The sequence below is a fragment of the Colobus angolensis genome, unplaced genomic scaffold (assembly GCF_000951035.1).
Source record: "Colobus angolensis palliatus isolate OR3802 unplaced genomic scaffold, Cang.pa_1.0 Scaffold129, whole genome shotgun sequence".
NCBI classification, from domain to species: Eukaryota; Metazoa; Chordata; class Mammalia; order Primates; family Cercopithecidae; genus Colobus; species Colobus angolensis.
In genome coordinates this window covers 3,966,799-3,991,409 of record NW_012114141.1, presented here as the reverse complement: position 1 = coordinate 3,991,409, position 24,611 = coordinate 3,966,799, and the positions used below count along the sequence as shown (strand labels likewise).

Genomic DNA, 24,611 nt, shown 5'->3' with positions numbered 1-24,611 from the left:
TTGCTATATCGGTCATTCATCTGCACATTCTACACAGTTAATTTTTCTGATCTGGATGGCAGAAAAAAATTGGACAGAGATACCACTTGGGCACCAACCCCGGGTCTGTCGTTAATTTGATGTGCTACAGGGTTTCCATTTTCTCATGTGCAAAATAAAGGTGCTCAACAGGTGGTCTCTGAGTTCTGTTTCACTCCGAGTCTCCCAAATTCCATAATGCCTAATTCTGAGCATAGTCCTTTGCTCAAAAATCTACTATTTGTTACAGTCCAAACCTGGATTTCCCAGAATATGTGCTTGAGCATATTTCACCTATGAGCATGTTTCACCCTGTGAACTCATCTTGCAATAGCCTCCTCTTTACCAGTTGAACTCCAACTCATTCTTACAGGTCTAGTTCAAGGCCAGTGTTTCACTGAAGTCTTCCTAATCCCTGAACCTGAAACTAACCATTCTCTCCTTTGAAGATTCAAATAATTCATTTATATATTTTAAAATATCTATTTACTATCTGTTGTCTATCATCTTACCAGTTATCTATAAACATACTGCAGCATCTCTTCAACTAAATTATAAGCTCCTCAAGGGAAAAAAAAAGTCTTTTTCATCTTTATATTACCTCATGTTGCCTAGAATAGTCACTGGTACACAGTAGGCACTCAATAAATACTTGTTGATGAATGAGCAGTGCACATGGTAAGAGCTTATAAATGGGCATTGAATTCATCACCAAAAATGCAGTAACTTATTCTGTATCTGTTTTATTGAAATAAACCAATCAAATTTCTATTATACGCCACTTCAAAACAACCAAACATGACATCTTTAAAGCAAATCAATCATTTGGTACAAAAGTTCGACCCTCTGACTTTACGGTCATGATGTATGATATAATAAAATATACTGTTCAATGCAATAAATATGGAGTTGTGGGCAAAAGCCCAACCACATGCCTTAATAATGGAGCCCAGGCCCCATCTGTTGAAAAAAAGTAGATAGGTATGAAAAAAGGGACTCAAGGGTCACTTCCATTGAGAGAGGCAGAGAGAACAAGTTGACCAGAGGAAGACGAGCCCTCACAAGTTGAGTCCCTAAATCATGGGATGAAGTACTTAAGGACACTGAGCTTAAGTGGACAAAGATGCCTCATTTAAAGGCCCAGTAAGCCTCCATTTGCATGAGGCCCCCTTCCAGCCCTGCTACAATTTCCCTACCTAGGGTTGCTACGTGCAGGTTTCTTGCTCTAGGTTCTAGCGGGAGAGGACTCTAGGGCCCTTGCTCACCACTGGGAGGAAGAAGGGTAATCTATGTGTCCCAGGCCTCCAGCCACAAGTTCAGCAGGTGCCTTCTATCCCACACTCATGTCTCTGACTCCAGCACTGCTAACGGGGTAATTCCCACTTTCCATCCCAGTCCTGTTCGTACTAAAACTCCCTTAATCTGCCTAGTCTAAGGATGTGTGTGAAGTCTCCTCTTCTCCACTCCTGAATGGCTCTGATACCTGCCTTCTTGAGGTAAGTCCCAGGCTCACCCCACCACAGGAGCCACAAGAGCACCACAAGTCCTGTAAAAGCACAGTTTCAGCAGTGTTCAAGGCCTGTTTGTTGGTGGTAATCACGGGAGCCATTAGGACAATGATCTGCATTCTCTGTTTTCACAAAGAAACTGGCACACTTCTGAAATACTATTTTACTAATAGAGTCTAGAAATTGAAAAGTAATCACAATCTTGATAGCATAAATACACATCCGTACATTTTAGGAGGTACTATGGCACTGTCCTCACAGGAAGACACACTTTAGGCATGCAGACTGGCCACAGCACAGGAGTTCTGGAGGAGTTTCTCAACTTGCCTTTACTTCTCATTCGCCTCCACACATGATATATGGGAAGTCAACAGAATGAAATAAGATCTTATTTCTAAGGTTAATTTTGGGTCAAGCTCAACATAACGTTACAAAAATAAAGAGCTATATTTAGAGTTACGGGCTGTCCGAGACCTTTAGTACATTTCCCATCAATATTTAATCTATTCTGGCTAGCTTTAATAAATTGTCACAAGGTAAGAAACCATTAAGTCACTAAAAGAACTGTAAAATATTACAAGAGTTATAATATTGCTGCAGCTATAATTTGAATTTAATTTTAAATTTTATCAGCTTATTTTATCAGATGGAATTAACAGAACATATCGATAATAAGGCAGTATAAGGCTGCACAGCTATTTCAATTATACATTATAAAAGAGTAATTTTATAATTTAAAAATTTTAAGCAAGCCAGCATATTCTGTCTTGTCAATTCTACAACAATATAATGGTACAGTTAGAGGCAGATAAGAGTTACATATTCAGTGCTAGCAACCACCAGTCCAAGAGGAAGGAGCAGGGAACCAAGGAGCAATGAGCCATTCCTGAGCTGAATATTGCTGTGAGTGCCGTAAAGGTTGCAGGTGGTCATAAGGATTTTTAACACAGACCATGAGAATCCAGCTATGATCACACTCCTGATGGAGCAGAAATCAGCCCCTGAACTTGGCCTGCCCTGTTATGCTGTTATCACCTACACGGGGGACAACACCCTACTCTCAGGAAGCCCCTGTTAAAAAGCTTGCCACGAAGAAACGTCACTGTATGACTATCACAGAAATCAAAGAAATGTCTTAGGGGGTAAATCATATTAGATTTTGGTCAATGAAACAGGTCTGTGATTTTATTAGTGGCTTATGCTTAAAAAAGTCTATAAATATCAGTTACTTTTTTTGGCTTTGTCTCATAAAACTTAAGAAGTCAAGAACTATCTAGGCAGTCTGGGTCACAGCATGTAAAAGTTCTTCAAACTTTTCCATTTTTACCCCTTTTTCCATTTCCCCACCAAAGGAATCTCAGCATAAGTTTGCTGTGTTGATGTTGGTCCCCAGCCTCGCTTTCTCTCCTGGTGGACTCCATGGCTCCCCGAGGATGGGGCTGTTCATGAGTCTTTGTGGCCCCCTTTGGCACTTAGCACAGTGGCACTCAGCACCCAAGCATAATCAGACACCTGACCCTGGCCTCCCTCCTCTCTGCAGGAGGGTGCCACTCTATGTAATTTGCTTGCAGTGTCCAGTATTCAGTTCCTGGTGTCTCTTAAGGTTACTATGAACGCTAAGAAGGAAACAGCCCCACACTACAATGTGTGACTACTTCATAGGAATCTATGAAATGTGCAAATATCACTTTTTTAAAGGTAATACACTCATAAGCTGTTTAAAACATTGCATTCTTCTGACTTGTACTTCTAGACTTATTCAACAAAAGACTACAGAAGCATTTTCCAAAATATATTCTTCAGAACCTTTGTTTTTAGAAATAGAATTCCAATGGTCAAGTCAATTTGTGAAACTGGAAACTGATTACTTTTGCTTCAAACTAGTATTTCCCAAAATTATTTAATCAAGGAAAATCATAAAAAATTATTTTCCCGCCATGTGATATTTACTAATATCCTATGAAACCCCTCCCGTATGTGGTATTTACTAACACTAAGAAACCTATGAAGTAGTCACAATTTGAGAAGTGCTGGCCTAACGTCTTCTTTCTTTCCCTTGAATTGCATAAATCCCTCTAAATTACAGCTTTCAGACAACTTACAAAACAGTCAAAAATATTTCTGATTAGGTTTATGATGCTGATCCTGTTTTGTCCTTGAGCACGGCAAGCTACATCAGAAGAAACCTAGAGTTTAGTGGTCTTAGCTTGTGCTTTTGGAGTGGAGGAGGTAGCAGATGAGGTACTAACCCCCAGGCGCTCTAAATAGTACTGGAAGACAACCTGGCCCATCTGGGAGGGGAGTGTCCAACATCACCCTTAACACTGATAGGCTGAAGAGTCACTGACAGCTTCAACTACATCATACACTTTAAATGGGTGTCCTTCACCCACTAAAATCTCTCTTAGAGTTACAGTAAATAAAAAATTACAATAAGAGCAGGATGTGATTAAGAAAATTCAAGGTAAATCTTAATATTACATTACAAAAATGTAATATTCTAGGTATCCTGAGGATACCCCATTAGTGTTAAGCTGATTACAAGTACAGGTGTCACAGAGCAGCTGCCGTAAGAAGGGAAACCACTGCCTGGTGCAGAGTCATGTGATACAGGCACCTGCCCCTCATGGCATTACATTTTTAGGTTAAATTGCTTGCCTTTACCAGTTGAAAAAATGAAAATAAAATGAAAACAAATAAATCAATGACTGGCTGCAGGAGAAGATTTTTAAAAACTCTTTCCTACAGCTGTGTGGAAAATAGTGCATCCTTTAAAAATCAATTCAGATATAGTTGAGAAGCTAAGTAATATTTAATCCAACTGAGGTGTCTCTGAATTCTGCTTTCGAAAACAACAACACGCTAATCTCTTTCAAATACAGCAAGGTCAGGGGAATTATTTCTCCAGCATAGGTGAATGAAGCATGAAATAGGAAAGTGCACTTCAGCAAAAGCTCCAAAGTATGTCTGATGTGTTGTCTTAGGACATCTCTCTCACCCAGGCTATGTAAAAGGACAAAGGACAACTCACCATGTCATAAGTTGTTACGATCTTCTTCAGAACCTCCGGCACAATTCCCTGCAGCTCCATTGTGGGGTACTGCTCGCTGAGATTCAGGACCACTAGGGGTGTGTTATCAGGCCCCAGAAAGCGGGGGGACACCGCCAACATGCACTGCATGAGATTGGCCACAGAGGACAGACCACACAGCTCCTTGAATGACACCACTGCATTCTGTTAAATGGAATGAAAGGAGCATTTGTAACTAACTGGGGGTTTCAATTTCTCATGGATATTATATTTGATATATCTGTTTACGTTTGAACCACCTGGTACAACAGTTATTACCAGTGTTATAACAGAATTGGCTAATGATTATTTTATCCTAGGAAAAATGGCTACTATCCAAAGTAAATGCTGTTATGGGCATTCATAACACCAATTTATCAAAAGTACTGAAAATGCAAATAAGTCAAATTCTTCTGAAGGGCAAGGCCTCTTTTCAGCCCAAAGTTCATAGTAGTGCTGATGCGGATAAGCAGCTACGAGCAAATAGAGAGAATGACTTCTGCATTCAAAGAGGGTAAAGATTTAGGGGGAAAAAATCCAATCTGGTTTAAAATAAGTATCAAATATACCAGCCATACAAAAGGGAAAGAAATATCTGCAAGGTGGAAACCTGAATCTCTCATCTATTTATGCCTGCTGGCTCAAAATCTAAAGAACCTTTGAGGATGCTACTGTTCTCTGGTGAGTCTGCCCAGCAGGGACCTTGGTTACCTGTGACCTTCCCCTATTAGAGTCACTGCTGATCTCAATGCCTCTCTCTTTTTTCTAATCACCAGAGGTATGCCATTTAAATATCCATGAAAGAAAAACCTTCAACACTGTAAAATGCCATGAGCTGGCCTTCTTTGAACACTTATTAAGTGCTAAGCCATACTAGGCATATTTATTACACATTACTTTCATTTAATCCACACAGCAAACCATGTTATGGATGAGAAGACTGAGCCTTGGCTATAATCCCTCTCTGTTTGTCTAGAGTCACACAGTTAGTAAGTGAAGGAGTCAAGATTTTACCTGAAGGCTGTTGATGTTAAGGCCCAGGCTTTGAGTCACCATGAGTAATAACAGGCCAATTATAATCATAATAAGAGTCAGGTGGGCTATTTCAGGCACACTTGGGTCCTGGACTGGACTGGGCATGCGGGCAGAGGGGGTGGATCTAGGCCCTGCAGGCCTGTGCCTTCTGCTCTCAAATAGCCCAGGTTCTTGGGAATGAACAACACTTTAGTTTTAAATTTAAACATTTCATTTTTATTAATACTGCTTTAAATATGGACATCAAACTATATATCATTGGCTCAAATCACTTTGATATATTCAGTTACAGAAATCAATCATGACTTTGATATTTAAAGTGCGGTTCCCCAGTCACTCTTATCACACCACTTACTCATATCTGCAGTTGTTCTATTTGTTTATCTGCCTGCCTCCTGTCTGTTTCCCCTTCCCACTGCCTGCCCCCAACTAGCATGCAAGCCCCTGATGGCAGGCAGTCAATCTGTTTGTTCACCACTGCATCTTCATGGCCTAGATTGCTTGTGCATGGCAGCTGCTCATTCAGTATCACTACCGACTACTTCGTCAGGTTCAGTGCAGACAAGGCTTTGGAAAAGACAATGCTTGAGCTCTGACAAATCCTCAAAGGAATTCTGTGTCACACACACCCCAGCAGCCACTGGGCAGTGGACAATGCACTTGCTCAGAGCTGAGGGTTTACCAAACCACTTTCACCCTCAGGAATAGGGAAAAGCCCTTCATATGTCTGTTATGCTTTTACTTAAACAGAAAAGAAACAAATTTCCTTATTGTGGGAAGGTCTTTTTATTCATGAAGTATACATAGAATTAGTAGATAGGGAAAATACGTTGAATTTTCTCAGTCAGATTTTATTTGTCAGTATCATTCTCATTGGTCATTTTAAAATATAATTTTTTGAAATATAAAATAAACAGACATGGAGCACTTATCACACACACACCACTTCTCACACACTATGACAGGTTAAGGCTGCTGTCTCCATGAGGCAGGCACTTGCTGTCTAGCTCTGTGTCACTCAGGGGTCCTAGTGTATGGCTAGATGTGTGGGTGATCCTTAATTAAAAATGTAATTCCTAACTGATTGCTTTTAGCCATTATATATTTCAGAGGTAATTATTATCTTAAACTTCTAATAAATACAGACACCTCTTTTACTCACAGAATTAGCTATCCTCTCAAATCAAGAGGAGGCTCACTATGCATACACATAGATTTACAGTTCATTTAAAGGCTTCCCATCTCCTCAGCATTACAGCTTCCTAAGAAAGGACTGGATCACATCCATTTTACTTTGACTTATATCCTTTTTATTTTGATAGATCATCAATTTGTGTTCCAGGTAAGGAATATTCAGAAATCCCAGAGATTCCCATGTATACTATTAGAAAAAACAAGGAACTGTTCAGCAGTCATTAACGGAGACTGGGATGAAGGTGTGTAACACAGCAACGAGACTCACTTATCCTAATATGTAATCAATATTTTCAACACCAACTGTACATTTAGGAATTTAAATGATAAAAAAGAGACTAGTGGTAAACATTCTAATAACTAACTGGAATTTAAAAACTACATAAATATACTATTATAAAAAATATATTTATAAACTATAGAGATGTACTAAGTAGGAAAACCATTTAGTTAATAATTAAACACAAGCACGCACCTGCATGTTTTCTCTCAGATCTGTGGCATCCCGTATAGGGGGCTGGGCATTCTTGAATACCTCATCCACAGTTTTAATCCACAACGTTCTCAAAGATGCATATTCCCTGGATTTCTTCCCTTTTCTCACAGAAAGGCCCCTTTTATGAGGCTTCCCTCCTCCTCTTCGGTTAGTAATAGCCACGTGGACAAATAAAGAAGCATGTGCAAGGACCTCTCCAGTTAAGGACTGCAGGGGGACATGGCGGTAGCCCGTTTGTAAACATTCAAAGGGAATTGTATACTGGCCGATGAATTCATCCCCGATGTAGTCATCATCCAGCACTACAAAGCGCACCATGGCCAGTTCAGGCAGGTTGATTTGAAATTCAAAGCTTTCATCAAAAATGGGAGCATCTCCATTCTGGTGCACTGTTTTTGTCCTTTGTTCTGCACAATCAGCAGGGATCCCATGGATTTCAACATAGACATAAGGATCCACCACATCACCTTTGGCACCTGATCCTTTGGGCTTGGGAAAGTTCTGCCCACTGATGATTTTAATGTGAAGAAGTTGAGGTGAGACCCCTGGGACAGAGTCTTTTGTATTGGCACTGAAGAAGGAGACCTCCTCCCTCATGATGGCTGGCCGGAGGACATAGCCACAGTTTCCGTTCTGCCTAAACCAGCCAATATTCAGGTCCATCATCAGTCCTGGTGTCTGAAAGTTCATGGCTACAATTTGGCAACCACATTTCCAAAAATCTTGAGGGTTCATGTTACTGGAGTCAATTCTCATTGGACTGGGAAAAACCCTAGCAAGAAAACGCTTGTTGTAATTTACAAAGTCCCCTGGATTTTCATTGGCGTACTTGCTGGCAAGCACTTCATTAAACGAACAGACTTCCCAATACTTCTGAACCTGAAATGACACCTGAAATTCTTTGAACTGAACTGATTTGCAGATGCTGACCAGTTCAGATAGTTCTTTACAAAGCTGAAATCGCTTCACAGGCACATTGTTGGGTTGCTCCACGTTTTCTTTTCCCATCCTCTGAGACATTTCCGCTCCTTCATCTTCATCAGTAACATCTCCTTCTACCCCAGAGCAATTTGAGGACAGCTTCTTTGCTTTAATTAGTATTTTCCCTTTCAGGACATCTGGGGATGGTAGATAAGATTCCTCAACATTGGGTGATGTTGTATAGAGCTTGTCTCCTAAAAGTTTCTTCATGTGCTGAACCATTACCTTCTGTTGTTTAATGGAACAGTGGTTTTCTAAACACAAGATAAGAGGATACTCTGAAGCAAAGAATGCATACTTGTTAATAATATCGATGACACTGCGGAAAACTATCTGAGAGGTCATGGTGTGGCCTGTGTAAATTACAGGTTCATTGTCTGGCCCATCCCATACATCTAATTCAACACTCCGGCAACCCATTTTAAGAGCTCGAATATATCCTGTGATGTCGGAGGGACCTCGGAACTGATCCTCTATTAAGTATGTATTATGAGATGAATTTATAAAGTAATGAGACAGAGGTTGCTTCATATCCTGACAGACCTTCTTATGTTCTGGATCAAATATATAACAGTCAGGTGACATAAGGTAATTAGTGAACCCATCTATGGACAGCCAGCCCTTTTCCTGACCCTCTTTGGATGGCTCATATTTGTGAATAATTTCAAGGCTTATTTCCTCATTTATATGTGCCACACCCTGTTCTGCCTCAAGAAACATCATAAGGTCCTTGGTATCAAGGAATTCTTTATTGCTTGAAAACTGAACTAAAAGGAAATAAATTTCAGGTCTAGTACAAAGCTCATGAAAAACCTCAATAAATTCTTCCTTTGTGACCTCAGTACCAGCTTTGTCCTTTGATTTATGCAATTCTTTGAACTTAAGCTCAATTTTGCTTGTTTTTAAACCGGGATTGAGGTTTCTGATACATTGCACAGCATTACACAGAGTTATATGTCCATGGTTATCTACATCGATTTCACTAAACATTTGTGAAACCCAAGAAGTCCTCATGTTATCTTGGCTACTTTCTAACATATCAAGTGTATGTTTTCCATAAGAAATTAGGTACCGCAGTCCTGTAACCCAGATGTTTGCAACATCTGCGGAGTTGGCAACCAAATCCAGTGACTCATAATTCTCTCCATATATGACAGAAAATGCACAATCTTCAGATATCTGGTCAGAAATGCCATTGCTGCGGAATATGTCTGTGTTTTTTCCTGTTCTCACTTCCTTGATGGATTTAATGTCAATCTTGGCTTTCTCGGAATCCTTCTTAGATGGCTCCCATCTTAGGCTTTGCATGTCGGCATCCAGTAAAAAGTACCTATGATAAATTCTAGAGTTGGAGCGAACCTTTTTGAGTTCTGAACCCTCAACCATTGAATTAATACAATCACTTGCACTGCTGATCTTCTTCTCTGTTGGCATGCTGCTGAATGAGACTGTCTTTTTCCGTTCCCTCTTCTGTTTTGTACCATCCTGAGAGAAAAAAAGACAGTATGTTAGAATAACGTAAATATAGGTTTCCATGTTCAAGATTATGAATAGAAATTTAATTTCCTTGAAAAAAAATCATACTATGAAGATTTCCTATTCTAGGTCCTGTGATGAATGATACTCATTCATCTCCAAAGCTCAGAATTGGCCTTGGAGTTGACAGCCTAATACCAACAGGTATGAAATCATTATTGGATAATTGCAATTCATATTTATCAAGAAGAACAATTTCAGGCCAGCCACAGTGGGTCATACCTATAAACTCAGCACTTTGGGAGGCTAAGGCAGGAGGATTGCTTGAGGCAAGGAGTTTGAGACCAACCTGGGTAACACAGTGAGATACCATCTCTACAAAAAAAAAAAAAAAAAAAATTTGGTGGGGCATGGCGGCTCATGCCTGTAATCCCAGCACTTTGGGAGGCCAAGGCGGGCAGATCACCTGAGGTCAGGAGTTCGAGACCAGCCTGGCCAACATGGTGAATCCTTGTCTCTACTAAAAATACAAAAATTAGCCAGGCATGGTGGCAGGTGCTTGTAATCCCACCTACTCGGGAGGCTGAGGCAGGAGAATCGCTTGAATCCAGGAGGCAAAGGTTGCAGTGAGCTGAGATTGTGTTGCTGCACTGGGCAACAGAGTGAGAATACATCTCAAAAAAAAAAAAAAAAATTAATTAGCCAGATATGGTGGCTCATGCCTGTAGTCCTAGCTGTTCAGGGGACTGAGATGGGAAGATTGCTTGAGCCCAGGAGATTGAGGCTAAAATGAGCTATGATCTTGCCACAGCACTCCGATCTGGACGTCAGTACAAGATTCTGTCTCAAAAAATAGAAAGAAAGAAACAATTTTCAGAGCCCAGAGAAAAGTGAAAATGCAGGATTCCTAGATTAAAAATTATTAAGAATTTGAAGGTGACAGAAGAGCTAAGTGAAGCCCAGGGCTCTTCTGAGTCAGTGTGAAACCTGTGCAACTGTACAGGTCATATACCATGAAACAGGCCCTGTTTCTATGTACAACTCCTACACTAATGCTTCTCAAAGGCTTGTCACCAGACCACCCGCCTCAGAATCATCTGGGTTACACCTGGTTACAATGCAGATTCCTAGGCCCATGGAACCAGCTCCCTGGGGCTGGTGCGCAGGAATTTACATTCAAGGTAGCGTTCCATGTGATGGGGGATGTACACTAAAGTGTAAAAACCATTTCCTGACTACTTGGGCTAAGACGTCTAGACTATTTCTGGAAACTATTTGTACCAAATGATAAGAAACAGCTAAGTACCAACCAATTAAGTATCTGTTAAATGGGAATTCCAGCAGAAATTCCTCTCTCCAAAGTCTCATACGAGATCAGTCATCAATATACATCAGATAGATGTGTAAGTCTGAGATGAAGGGCTAGATTATAGTTGTTGGAGCTTCTAAAATCGTAGAGTTGGATTTACTAAAACCTATTACTGGCCGGGCACGGTGGCTCAAGCCTGTAATCCCAGCACTTTGGGAGGCCAAGACGGGCGGATCACGAGGTCAGGAGATCGAGACCATCCTGGCTAACACAGTGAAACCCCGTCTCTACTAAAAATACAAAAAATAGCCGGGCGAGGTGGCGGGCGCCTGTAGTCCCAGCTACTCGGGAGGCTGAGGCAGGAGAATGGCGTAAACCCGGGAGGCGGAGCTTGCAGTGAGCAGAGATCCGGCCACTGCACTCCAGTCCGGGCGACAGAGCGAGACTCCGCCTCAAAAAAACAAAAACAAAAAAAACCTATTACTATACACCAATGCTTAGAACAGTGTCACCTTGTATCTTAACAGATTATTAAAAGGACTAAGTTTAAAACTTCAGGCAGCACTTATTTCTAAAGAAGTTAGCATCACCAATAAGGCACTGTTCAACTTTCCTGCTTAAGGTAACATGTTCTCATCTTAACGGGCTGACATCCATATCTGTGTGTGTATTTAAGTCCTTCCTTGTATAGAGATCTTTACTATTTGAAAAAAAAATGCTCAAATTACCTCAAAAGATCTTTCACAATTTTAAACCCAAAAGATGATACTGCCTTTCAGTATGTGCATAAAATCTATAACAAATTTTCAGTATTCATTGTATTCATAAATAAGAAATAGGGATGTGAGTTGGAATTATATCACTTTCATGACAAAGAAAAGAACATTGTTAAATATTATCCAAAGGCAATTCCAATTTTCCTGCTCTGGATAGAAAATCTCTATATTTTAAAAAGCTATTATGCTATACTCTATCTCTGAAATTTAAAACCACTTTTACTTTCTAACTACCTATACTTCCAAAAGCAATTTGCCGAAGGTAATTAAACTTAAACTTTAAATCATATGGGTATCATTTTCCTCAAAGTTTCAAAATGAACCATAGAAGCTTTTGTGATCTGAGTGCCAAGACAAAACATAAAAGCCACAAGGTAGAATATTTCTTTACAACTATATCCTCAGAACAATAAAGTGCAAAATACATAAAAACTGTGGTAATTGTATCTGTAAGATACATTATATTACAGCCATTCCAAATCCCTAAAGCATAGATTGTACTATATCAGTTCGAGTGAGTTAGCATGAAATTAGTTTTGTAATCAGCCATGCATAAGGACATGAAACAAATGTATAAATTTTCTATTTTTCGGAATGACGTCTTTAGTTTTTTTTGTTTGTTTGTTTGTTTTTTTGTTTTTTTTTTTAGTAGAGACAGGGTTTCACCATGTTAGCCAGATGGTCTCAATCTCATGACCTTGTGATCCACATGCCTCGGCCTTCCAAAGTGCTGGGATTACAGGCATGAGCCACCGCGCCCAACCGATGTCTTTAGTTTTTAAAAGACACATTTACCTTTGATAAAGGCAATATACTGACTCAGTAAGGTAATTTTATAATCTTTATATATTGTGTCTCAAAAGACGACACTAGTAGAACAATTACAAAAATATATGGAGGTATTTATCCACTGATCCATTAAGAAATACATAGTATTTTCTCAACATTGTAATCTTTTATTCTTTCATTTTTATAGGCTGATTAATATTTGGTTACACTTTCTAATTTGTTATAAATGACACATTTCAGATAAATAGGTTTCTTTTTTATTAAGAGGGAAAAGGCCTAATAGCAAAGTAAGTTAATAACATACACACATGCTCACATACCCATGTATGGGTGCATACCATAAATATGTTTGGTATATGTTTAAGCTTAAACACCATACTGTGGCTTTAAAAACATTGCCATGCTTTTCACAAAGCAGCCCAGGCTTTGAATGGAGACTTCTGGTCATCAATTGCAGACACATGAACATGGTGACCACCCAAGCACGGGCAGATATAATGACATCAAGGACACCCCTTAGCAGAGACTTCCCGTCTCTTCCTCTCCCTCCATCTGTTGTCGCCTAGAACCGTCTGTCCTCTCCATAGCACAGTAAGGCCTGAATCTGTTTCTCCTTCCTCACTAGCAGATAAAGTGATCAGAAAACACCGACAGAGGAGTATGCTTGTTTAGAGGCCAAAAAGGAAGAGAACAGATGTGAGCTTGCACTCATCAATGGGTGGACCAGAATCTCTGGCTGGGAGCAATAAGTGGATGTGACTAAAGGAGAAGCTGGTGAACTGGTCTTACACAGCCAGGAGAAAAGGAAGGGGAGGACAGAAGCACTTGTGTGGGAGGGAAGGAGAACTGGAGTTCGATGGCAGGAGATTGAGCCCCAAATTGCCTAATTCCTAGAATCCTTATCCCACTTTTACTCATTTCAACTTGGTTTTCATTGTTCAGCCTGGCAGTGATCAAACACTTGCATAAGCTGAGTAGCTGGTCAGAGGCAGAGAGCTGGGATCTATTGTCTATGCTGCCTTGTAATGCAAGTTAGTTTAAACTAAATAATGGAAATTATTCAAACTACATGTGCTGTACATATAGCTTTCTAACTGGAAGAACATTAAATGCATAATACTCACATGCATTAACCATCTAAAACCAGAGGAAAAAATGCAGGTTTCTGCTGAGACAGCTGTGCCTCAAAATACTTTTTAAAAATAGTATAAATGATTTCTCAGAGTTGGCTGTTATATTGTGAAGGAGTACTCATCACCCAAAGCTTCTGAATGGTGAATACAACAAAAGTTGGAAACTTGGTGCAATTCTCCTACTCTATTAGCACTTAGTAACCTCAAGAGAAAGAACACACAAAAAATGTCCGGACTGGAAGAAAACTGCTTCCGAAGAACCTACCTCCATATCAACCCTGAAATTTTGTATTTGTTGACAATCATAAAATTTAGAACTAGAAAGAAACAAAGGTTCATTTGTACATTAGCCAACATTTATTTACAGAATAACAATTTCATACCAGGAATGATTTTAGGTAAAGCAATGAACTAGGAAGAGGCTAGGGAAACATTCTGTACCACAGCAAAATCAGGGAAAATAAAAATGTTTATAGAACTCATACTTAGCATTAAAAATACAAATAGCCATATTGAGTCCTATGGAAAAACATACATCTTTCTAACATAACTGCCTACTTTATTTAATAGAAGGCTGTCACTAAAAATAGGAGGCCACTAAAATTACCATCTGGGATACTTAAGTAGTGGCAATTTCATAAATGGGCATGGGTAATTTCATAAATTCTCATCCTGAAATGGGATAAGGAATAGGTGAACCTCATTTCTTCTGCTGGCAACAAAGTGTCTGGCACTGATTCAATTGATTTAGCTTGCTCTGGAGAAGGGGAATGAGAAATCGAGTTGTGGAGTTGCAGTCTTGTCTAAGGGCACACAGATAGTTAACACCCTGCTGGAAGAAAATTACCTCGTTTCCTATTCCATTTGAAAGACCTGAAAGACTTCCACTTGAAAGCCTCCTGTCTTTCAAGATTCATCTGTTCCCATTTTCTGTTTGATTATTCCTCAAAAAAATCATGAACAAATGATGTTTCAATATCCAGATTCAACACCCTGGCCAAACAGTGACCAAGTCTAAGCAGTCATTCTGGTGTGGGGCTGGGTTGTGAGTACAGGGTGGCTTAGAATGGGGAGAGGGTGTAGTATGAAAACAAAGCAGCCATTTATCTCTCTGGTTTGCTTGAATCAAGTTATTTAATTTGAAATAAGAAAGGTAGGGGATCTTCATGTTTATCAAGGGGGATCCAGAATTAAGACAGTTGAGAAACTGGGGGTTAAAAAAATTTCTCTTTTACAAAACAATGCAAAACAAAACAAAAAACCCCAAGAAAGAACTTGAGGTCCATTAAACAAGCACAGCAAGGCCTGACCTTTCTTCAGCTCCATAACAATAACTCTGAATTGAAAGAACAAGTCATGCCAGGCACATAAGGGCTACCTTGCAAGGTTTTTCACACATCTTTAAAACTTTGATGTGCTCTCCAAGATGAGAAAAAGTAAGAAAAGGGGGAATTTGGAGCAAGACAGTCACTCTGAAGGTCATTTTATAAAATAAAATGAAATGAAAAAGAATAACATAAAGGAAAGCTAGGTACAGTTAAATGCTGCTTCTTGCTCATGTGGAAGGGCCCTTTATTTCAAGTAACATAAACTCCTTGGCCTGTGGATGCCTCTCCTCCGTGGGCCCTCCTCTTCTGTCATGCCCTCTACTGTATTCTGTTTTCCAAAAGCTCACCCCTGCCCCAGTTTGGCAGAGTCCATGAGGGCTCAGATCTGCTAATGGCATAAGAGCCTATGGGTGACTTAAAAAGTCATGAAGCGGGGGCAAGGAAGGTTCAGATGGTGGTTTACAATACAGAAAGCCAAAACAGAGTATCACTTCTACCCTAACAAGAAAAAGCCCAATAATCTATAAAATCATAACTGTTCTTGTATCTATCAGAGAGCCATGGTCATTCAGGAACCAAGGAAACTGAATTTCAACGAGTGACACGCCCCTCCAAGGAGAAATAGGACACAAGAAACTGTTTTGGGTTTGGTAGAGCATGGGAAGATGTGGCCACCATGGAGGCAGGTAAGAGGAAATCAGATAAAATTTTAAGGAATTCCTAAAAGCCAAGTGTGGCCTAGTATATCCATCTAGGGTAACTGGGAGTGCCAGACACAAGAAGAGTGCACTCATTTGTAAATCTTCTCCATGGGTAAACCTGAGAAAAACTGGGGGTAGAGCAGGAACACTGGGAAAAGGGTAGAAGCAGAATCCATCCACTTCTAGAACCAGACAAAGATCCATTGCCCCAGAGGGTAGCAGAACCTCTTGTAATCAGGAGCCTGCACCAACAAAAGCACAGCTCTGCTATGACAAGGAGAGTGGCAGAAAACTATCACCTGCCCAAATTCAAAACAGATACAGGCAGAGTTTGGCTTCCACAGGGGGCAGGGCAGGTTAGGACAGGTGAGAAGGCCCATTCCTGAGGCCCAGGTGCACAGGGCTGCCTAAGACTGAAACTGGACCAGCAGGACCAAAAATTCTCCCTGACCCCACCAGAAGCCTAGTACCAAAATGCAAGTAGTCTACCATTATAGGAGGGACAAGAACATGGGAAGAGATCCCTTTCTGACATAGGCATTCACAGTTGAAAGCTGAGGGCAGAGCAGGAACTCCAAGTAAACACTCTAGTACACTACCTGCCTCCTTAACACACTAAACACAAGGTGACAGTGGCCCACCAGTGGAGAAATTTGAAGGCAGTGGTACAATGAAGGCAACAATGGCAACACAAATCCCAAACCTGGTTCAATTACTGACTCAATCTTCCCTACATTAATGACCTGGAAGAAGAGACATGCCCATTTCTGAGCACATTATTTACTTCAGTCTGTCTTAACCATGATTATTGTATCCAAAAAAAATTGCAGGTCATACCAAAAAAGTAAAAAGAAAAACAAAATGAAACAAAAACAAAAACAAAAAACATTGTCAAGAGATAAAGCAATCAATAGAGCGACTCTAGAAGTGACTCAGAAGATGCTGAAACTATTAAATGGGAAGATTAGAACAACTATGATTAATATGTTAAAAGATCTAGTGGAAAAAGTGGACAATCTGCATGATCAGATGGTTATATTTCCACAGAAAGATGGGAATTACAAAATATGGTCCAAAGGAAATACGGTTAAAAAAAAACCCCACATCAGAGATGATGAATTCCTTGATAGGGTAATAAGCAGACTAAATACAGTCAAGAAAAGAATCTGTAAGCTTGCAGATAGGTCAATAGAAATTATCCAAACAAAAATACAAGGAAACAAAAGAATATATACATATTTTAAAAAAAAAAAAACAGAGCATCTAAGAGCTGCTGTCTAACATATGTGAAAAAAAAAAAAAAGTCCCTGTAGGAAAAAAAGGAGAAATAGGGCAACAAAATATATGAAGAGATAATGTCCTAGAATTTTCCAAATTAAGCAGCTCAAGAGTAAGAAGCTCAAGCAGGATCAAACACACACCCACACACACACACAGACACACACATCGGGATATATCATAGTTACACTGCTGAAAACCAATTAAAGAGAAAAGCTTTGAGGCAGCCAAAGAAAAAAGAAAGTCACATATAGAAAAACATCAATAAGAATTCTAGTTCAGATGATGGGGAAAAATTGAAAGTCTTTCCTCTAAGATCTGGAATAAGACAAGGATGTCCATTTTTTTACCTCTTTTATTCAATACAGTATTTGTAGTCCTAGCCAGAGTAATTAGGCAACAGAAAGAGAGAAAGGGAATCCGAATTGGAAAGAAATAAGTCAAACTGTCCTTGTTTGTATATGACATGATCTCATATTTTAAAAAGTCTAAAGATTCCATCAACAAACTCTTAGAATTGATAAACAAATTCAGTAAAGTTGCAAGATACAAAATTAGTATCATTACTAATTAGTATCATTACTATATGTCAACAGTGAAATCAAAATTAGTATCGTTACTATATGCCAACAGTGAAATCAAGAAATCAAGAAAGCAATCACATTTATGATAGCTATAAAAATAACTGAGAATAAATGTAACCAAAGAAGTGAAATATGTCCACAATGAAAATGATAGAGCACTAATGAAACTGAAGAAGATACACCAAAATAATGGAAAGCCATCCTGTGTTCACGCATTAGAAGAATTAATATTGTTAAGATGTCCATACTACCCAAAATGATCTACAGATTTAATGCAATCCTTATCAATGACATTCTGCGCAGAAGTAAAAAAAAATTCCTAAAATTCATATGGAACCCCAGAAGACCCCAAATAGCCAAAGCAATACTGAGCAAAAAGAACAAAGCTGGAGGTATCATCACACTACCTGACTTCAAAAGCTATAGTAACCAAAACAGCATGGTACTGACATCAAAACAGACACATAGACCAATGGAACAGAACAGAGAACCCAGAAATAAATCAATGTATTTACAGTCAACTCATTTTCAACAAGGGCACCAAAAACATACATTAAGGAAAGGACAGTCTCTTCAATAAAAAGTGCTGGAAAAACCAGATATCCATATGCAAAGAATAAAACTAGTTCCCTATCTCTCACCATATACAAAAATCAAATCAAAATGGATTAAAGACTTCAATGTAAGACCTGAAACTATGAAACTGCTAGAAGAAAACACTGGAGAAACAATTCATACTTCAAGACATTCATCTGGGCAAGATTTTTTTTTTTACGGTAAGATTTCAAAAGCACAAGTCACAACAACAAAAATAAGTAAATGGGATTACATTTGTAAGAACAGCAAAAGAAACAATGAACAGAGTGAAAAGAGAGAGCCTATAGAATGGGAGAAAATATGTGCAAACTATTCGTCCAATGAAGCATTAATAACAGCAAAGAAAAGCAATTAAAAAGTGGGCAAATTATCTAAATAGACATTTTCAAAAAAAAAAATACAAATGGCCAGCAAGTATATGAAAAAATGCTCAGCATCATTAATCATCAGGGAAATGCTTATCAAAACCACAATAAGGATATCATTGCGTCCCAGTTAAAATGGCTATTATTAAAAAGACAAAACAAAAAAACAACAGAAGCTGGTATAGACGTGAAGAAAGGTATACTGTTAGTGGAAATGTAAATTAGCACAGCCATTATGGAAAACAGTATGAAAGTTTCTCAAAAAAGCTAAAAATAGAACTACCATATAATCCAGTAATCCCTCTGCTGGGTATATATCCAAAAGAAAGGAAATCAGTACACTGAAGAAATACCCACATACCCATGTTTATCACAGAGCTATTCACAATAGCCAAAATATGGAATCAATTCAAGAGTCCATTAATGGATGAAGAGATTTTAAAAATGTGGTAAGTATACATAATGGAATATTATTCACCCAGAAAAAGAACAAAATACTGTCATTTGCAACAACATAGATGGAACTGGAGGACATCATGAAATAAATCAAGCACAGTAAGATAAATGTCACACGTACTCATATGCGAGAGCTGAAAAAGTTGAACTCATAGAGGTAGAGAGTAGAATGGAGGCCGAGACGGGCAGATCACGAGGTCAGGAGATCGAGACCATCCTGGCTAATAGGGTGAAACCCCATCTCTACTAAAAATACAAAAAATTAGCCAGGCCTGGTGGCAGGCGCCTGTAATCCCAGCTACTTGGGAGGCTGAGGCAGGGGAATTGCTTGAACCCGGGAGGTGGAGGTTGCAGTGAGCTGAGATTGTGCCAGTGCATCACTGCACTCCAGCCTGGGCAACAGAGTGAGACTCCGTCTCAAAAAAAAAAAAAGAAATTAAGGTGTGTGTGGAGGGGGACAATTAGATCAGAAAAATAAGAAAATAAACTAAATAATGAATTACATAAAAGAGAAACTCAGCTTTCTACAAAACACTCATAAGTTCCAAACCATTCATGAGCCACATAGTTCACCCCTCAGTGTTCTCTCTACTCTAAACTCTTACAGTATTTATAGTGTCTACCCTGTAATGTAGCATAATTAATTACAGTCTTATTCAGTAATCTAATTGTTTTATGTGGGTTAGTCTTATCTCCTCAAGTAGAAGGTAAACTTTTAAAGGGAATGGGCCTTATCTTCTATAGCCTCTGGCCAGACCAATTTTGACAGTCAGAATAGAAATTCTTTTCAATGAACTGGTCATCTTAATAAAGCCAATGATGGCCTTGGAACTAACAGAAAGACAAAATAAGCTAATTATTTAACTTAATCAAAATGACTGTTTATGTAAGGTACATGTGTTTTTAAAAGAAACATAAGTCATTTTGTTGTTTTTTCAATTGAGGGGTGGCAGGTCATATAGCTTTTATACCAAGCATCTTCAAAAGAATTTTTCAAAAAATCTCAGTACAAGAGGTCTTTTGGATGTAAAATAGTATAAAGACAAAGTTGATAGTATATGAACAGATAGGTAAATGATTAAGTTTTAAGATTTTTCAACTGGCTGTTTTTATCTATAATATTTATTTAAAAATCAAATAATTACAATTTTATAGCAATACCAGTCAACGTTCAAATGACTATTTCCGTAACAAAATGTTCACTACCTACCAAAGGGCCACATGGAGATAAATCTGGTAACAAAACTTTTTTTTTTTTCTATAACAGCATCCTCTGTGTTCTGATTTATAAATTGGGCCTCTACCATATCTCTTTTTCAGCTCTTTCCTCAAATTCCTGTAAAACCAAATTCATCCTGGCTCCCTGACCAAGTTTCCTTACGTCACTGGCCCAGTTCCCTTACGTCACTGGCCCAGTTCCCTTATGGTCCCACTGTCTGAATCTTCTGGCCTAGGAATTTGGAATCATACATAGCTCAAATTTATTAATTACACAGTTACTATGTATTCAACAATCCTATAACACGAGTATTATTAAGATCTTCAGTTCTAGAGAGATAAGGTAACTTGCCTACAGGTGTCCAGCTGAAGGCTGGGAGGGAAGAGAGTGGTCTACCCAGAAGGCCCTGAGTCCAGAGCAGGACGTGGTGTCAGTCTCTCCCATGGGAAGGCCTAAGTCTCCTCACACCCTGAGTCTCAGCCCACTCCTCTCACTGTAACTATTCCTGTAACAATGGCTACTCTGTCTGTTCTTGTGTGCTCTCCATGTGCTAAGCCTGGGACTCAGTGTTTTGTTTCTTTCTATGCCTCAGAACAGCTCAGCAGCTGTGCTCACCTTCACGTTCCAGGTTAGATCGCGGCTTCCCAGAGTAGGATATCTACGTTCCTCAGCCACTTCTGGGGCCAGTGCTGATTTCCCTGCCCATATTATTCTCTGTCCTATCCTTTCATCTCCAAATGTGTCCCCATCCTAGAGGTCTTGCTGAAACCCTAGGCCTCTGGTGAAAGGGTTTACTTTACTTGAGTGTGGCTAACCTCTCTTCTCTTGAATCCTTTTGTGCTTAAAGTCAGTACCATAGAGACAACACGTGTTTGTAAAATCTGTAAACCAGAGCATACGTTTTTAAGAAGCAGAATTCACGTAAAAAAAATTCTTTTTGGCTTATTGAATCCTCCACTGAGCCTAAGGCCACACTACACACAGAGTTGTCTAACACATCATAAAAAAGAGCAGAATTATACTTGTTGATGGAAAAAAGCCCAATTTTCGTAATGCAATCCAAAGTCTACAGCTAAAATACTAAAATCAAAATGGTTTAAAATATACAACTTCAAATATTAGATTTTAATATATTATGTGGAAAAGAGAAAGCCAATCAGAGAACAACAATTACATGGATTTGAGGTAGTCAAAAGACTGCAATGTCGAAGCAGCTCAAGAGCCTGAGGGAAGGATCAGGAAAAAGGAGGCTGGATGTGAGTTCTGGGCAAGACTGGGAAGCACAGCTAGCATGCCTCTGTTGTGAGGGGAGTCAGCACCTCCTTAGAGAAGGCCTCTGCGGCCTGAGAGTGCATGTTCCTGGGCTGCAGACAGAACAAATACAAGTATGTACAAAACTGATAATCATCTGCATTTCCCCTTTGTGTGCAAATACAACTCACCACCTATTTTAAAAGGTCAACAAATGGAAGAAATCTCTTTTGTTTTACCACACTAAGAATCATCAGCTTATACATGTAGGCATTTATTTTGCTTCTGCCTTAACACCCTAAATAAACTACACTAAAGGACATATGATGTTTAAATAGCCTCTGGCTGGAACAATTCATGCAGGGGATCAAGTTCCCAAGAACTGAGTCCTTGCCAAGCCCTTAGCTGGAATTTCCTTCTGATGGGCATGGATCTTGTGGGGAAGACAGTGTGGTCACCTGCTTAGCTGTGCAGGGTCCTGCTCTTGCTTGGCTCCCAGGAAGGGGAGCCCTGCAGGCACAGGCCTGTGCTCACCACACACTTTTGGACATTCTAATTCAGATTCTCCAATCTCAGCTCTCGCCTCTCCCACACTCTGGCCTTCTCACCTATCTCACCAGGATGCCTGTGTAGCCCACAAATTGGGAAGAGATGCAAATGGGGGTTATTTGCTGGACGTGGTAACGGAGGTGTGGTGAGCACTGTGGAGGGCGGGTAGTGGTTCCCTTTACAAAGGGAACACCGTGGTAGAAGGGGGATATTAGAAGCTAAATATCAAGTCTCTTGATCCCATGAACGAATGAATGAATGAATGAATGAACTCAAAGAGTACCACTTGTAGGATCACCATTTCAAACACCAGGTAGAAATCTACATATTTTAAAAACAGCTTTAAAATAATTACAATTATCTCAAAATGTTATAATACACATTGCTGTAAATCCACTTTGCAAAATTAATGAGTAATTTAAAAATTGCAGCAAATCTCAAACCCACTGCTTTTCTACTTAGGGGTATTATATGCAAATGAAGGATTTCCTAACACAAACATCTGCTGAAGTGGCACAGACATGCCTCACAGTCTCTGTATCTACTTGGCAGACAGCAACAATATACATTTATTTACTTTACGTCATACCCACAGTAAGCTCCTTTTTTTTTTTAAATTAAAAGCCACGCTTGGGTTAAGAAATCAATAAAACTGTCAATATCTGCATGGCCTGAATCCAGAAGACTCAAGTGATTAGTCTAGAGCATTTGCAAAATAGAGTAATGCCAATTTGGACTGCAGAAGGTCCAGTTCTGCCATTTTCCTGAATCACTGTATACCTTTCTAAAACCACAAGTCCCTTCCAAATTAATTAGCTCATCAAACTAAAATAAAAAGCGGTTTTAAAAACCAGCAAAATCTCATCATTAATGTATTTTAAATGGCATATGCTGCCAGTGACTAAAGCAATTTAACTGCTTCAATGAATCTTGTGTCACCATTACCAGGCCTCACTGCTGTTAAGTCCCAACTACTGAGAGAAAATTACCAGTGGTAAATGTACAATTAATTTCACACAGGCATCAAATTCATTCTAAATACAGCTTCCTGAACCTAGCTCATGTTTAAATAATATGGCACAGAACATATGATTAAGAGGGTCTCTATACCATTTTGTAAAGACTGTAAAACCAAGAAGTTCAGGCAATCCTACAAAGTACACACTGCGTAGTAGTTTTGAGAGTTGGAACTGGAAGGGCCTTGCATTAATATGGATGCTAGTGTGAGGATAAAATATAGGCATTTATAAGGCATGCTTAGATTTTACATAAAAGTATTATAATGCAAGTTTAAAATGCCACATCTAATTATACTGTATTTTATTTCATTAAAGTTATCCAGAAGTTAAAAACATGGACAAATTCTACCTGCAAACTAATTACCAAATCCCCTTATTAATAAGCAGGATGCTATCCTTATTCCAAGAGTCAGGCTGCCGTACCAATTACCAATTCTAACAAGGCTGTAATTCTAGAGATTTGAAGCTGACCCTTCAGTCCATTACGCAACTCTATACTGACTCACTAAAGTTTAAGTTACTTAGAGAGGAGACCTTTGGAGAGAGAGCACTGGGAATGAAATGGTGTCCCAACAGAAGGTTCTGACAGGAGGGAACATACGAGGTCCCCAGCACCTGCAAACCACAGGAATGGTTGGAACCACCAGCAACTGGTGAACTATATTCCCCAAGGTAGAATGACATCTAAAGTGGGACAGTTAAAAAGAGTGAAAGTGGGTATCAATTAACATACCACATCAACAGGGGCTGTCCTGGGCAAACTGAAATGTATGGTCATTATACCTGAAAGTGGCCTTATTAATAAAGTGTTAAGTTCTAAGTCCCAGGCACTGGGAATGCAAGTACAATCAAAGTATAATCTCAGTTACAGGGGTATTCTCATTCCGACTGGCAGTCAGGCAGGTTCCCAGTTCTAGTCTGTCTGGACACTTTCAACCGGTAGGCTTCACCAAAGGTCTCCTCACCTTTCAACCTGTACCCCTGTCCAGTCTGGGAGTCCATGCTGCCCAGGCTAGGAACCTACTTCTACCTGCTTGTGAAGTCTGGCTTAGTCTTGCTGCCTTGAACCCAGGAGATGAATAGCCATGTGTATCACTGGGCATGGTGGCTGAATCCTTATGACTACTTTGTGTTTGTTTCCTGAGGCTGGCTACAGTTCTCCCTACCCACTGCCCCTTCATGGGCATGGATCCTTAATCCACTCCTTAGCCTGCCTGGCTAGAACTGAGTCCTTGCCCAGCCCTTGGCTGGAGTTTCCTTCTGATGGGCATGGATCTTGTGGGGAGGACAATGTGGTCACCTGCTTAGCTGTGCAGGGCCCTGCTCTTGCTTGGCTCCCAGGAAGGGAAGCCCTGCAGGCACTGGCCTGTGCTCACCACACACCTTTGGACATTCTAATTCAGATTCTCCAATCTCAGCTCTCGCCTCTCCCACACTCTGGCCTTCTCACCTATCTCACCAGGATGCCTGTGTAGCCCA

General features: G+C 39.6%; 1 protein-coding gene across 3 annotated transcripts in view; it reads right to left on the bottom strand.

Annotated features, from left to right (window-relative positions):
• Positions 1-24,611, bottom strand: part of PLCL2 (phospholipase C-like 2) — a 211,021-nt gene that overhangs the window by 78,177 nt on the left and 108,233 nt on the right. For 2 of the 3 annotated variants that reach the window (XM_011933713.1, XM_011933714.1), the window contains exons 2-3: positions 7,301-9,787; positions 4,558-4,761 (exon numbers count right to left, since the gene is read on the bottom strand). In XM_011933713.1, the coding sequence (XP_011789103.1) occupies positions 4,558-4,761; positions 7,301-9,736 (2,640 nt within the window). In that variant the 5' untranslated portion in view covers positions 9,737-9,787. Of the gene's footprint in view, positions 1-4,557; positions 4,762-7,300; positions 9,871-24,611 lie in introns of those variants that run through there. The other variant, XM_011933715.1, reaches the window with a different exon arrangement.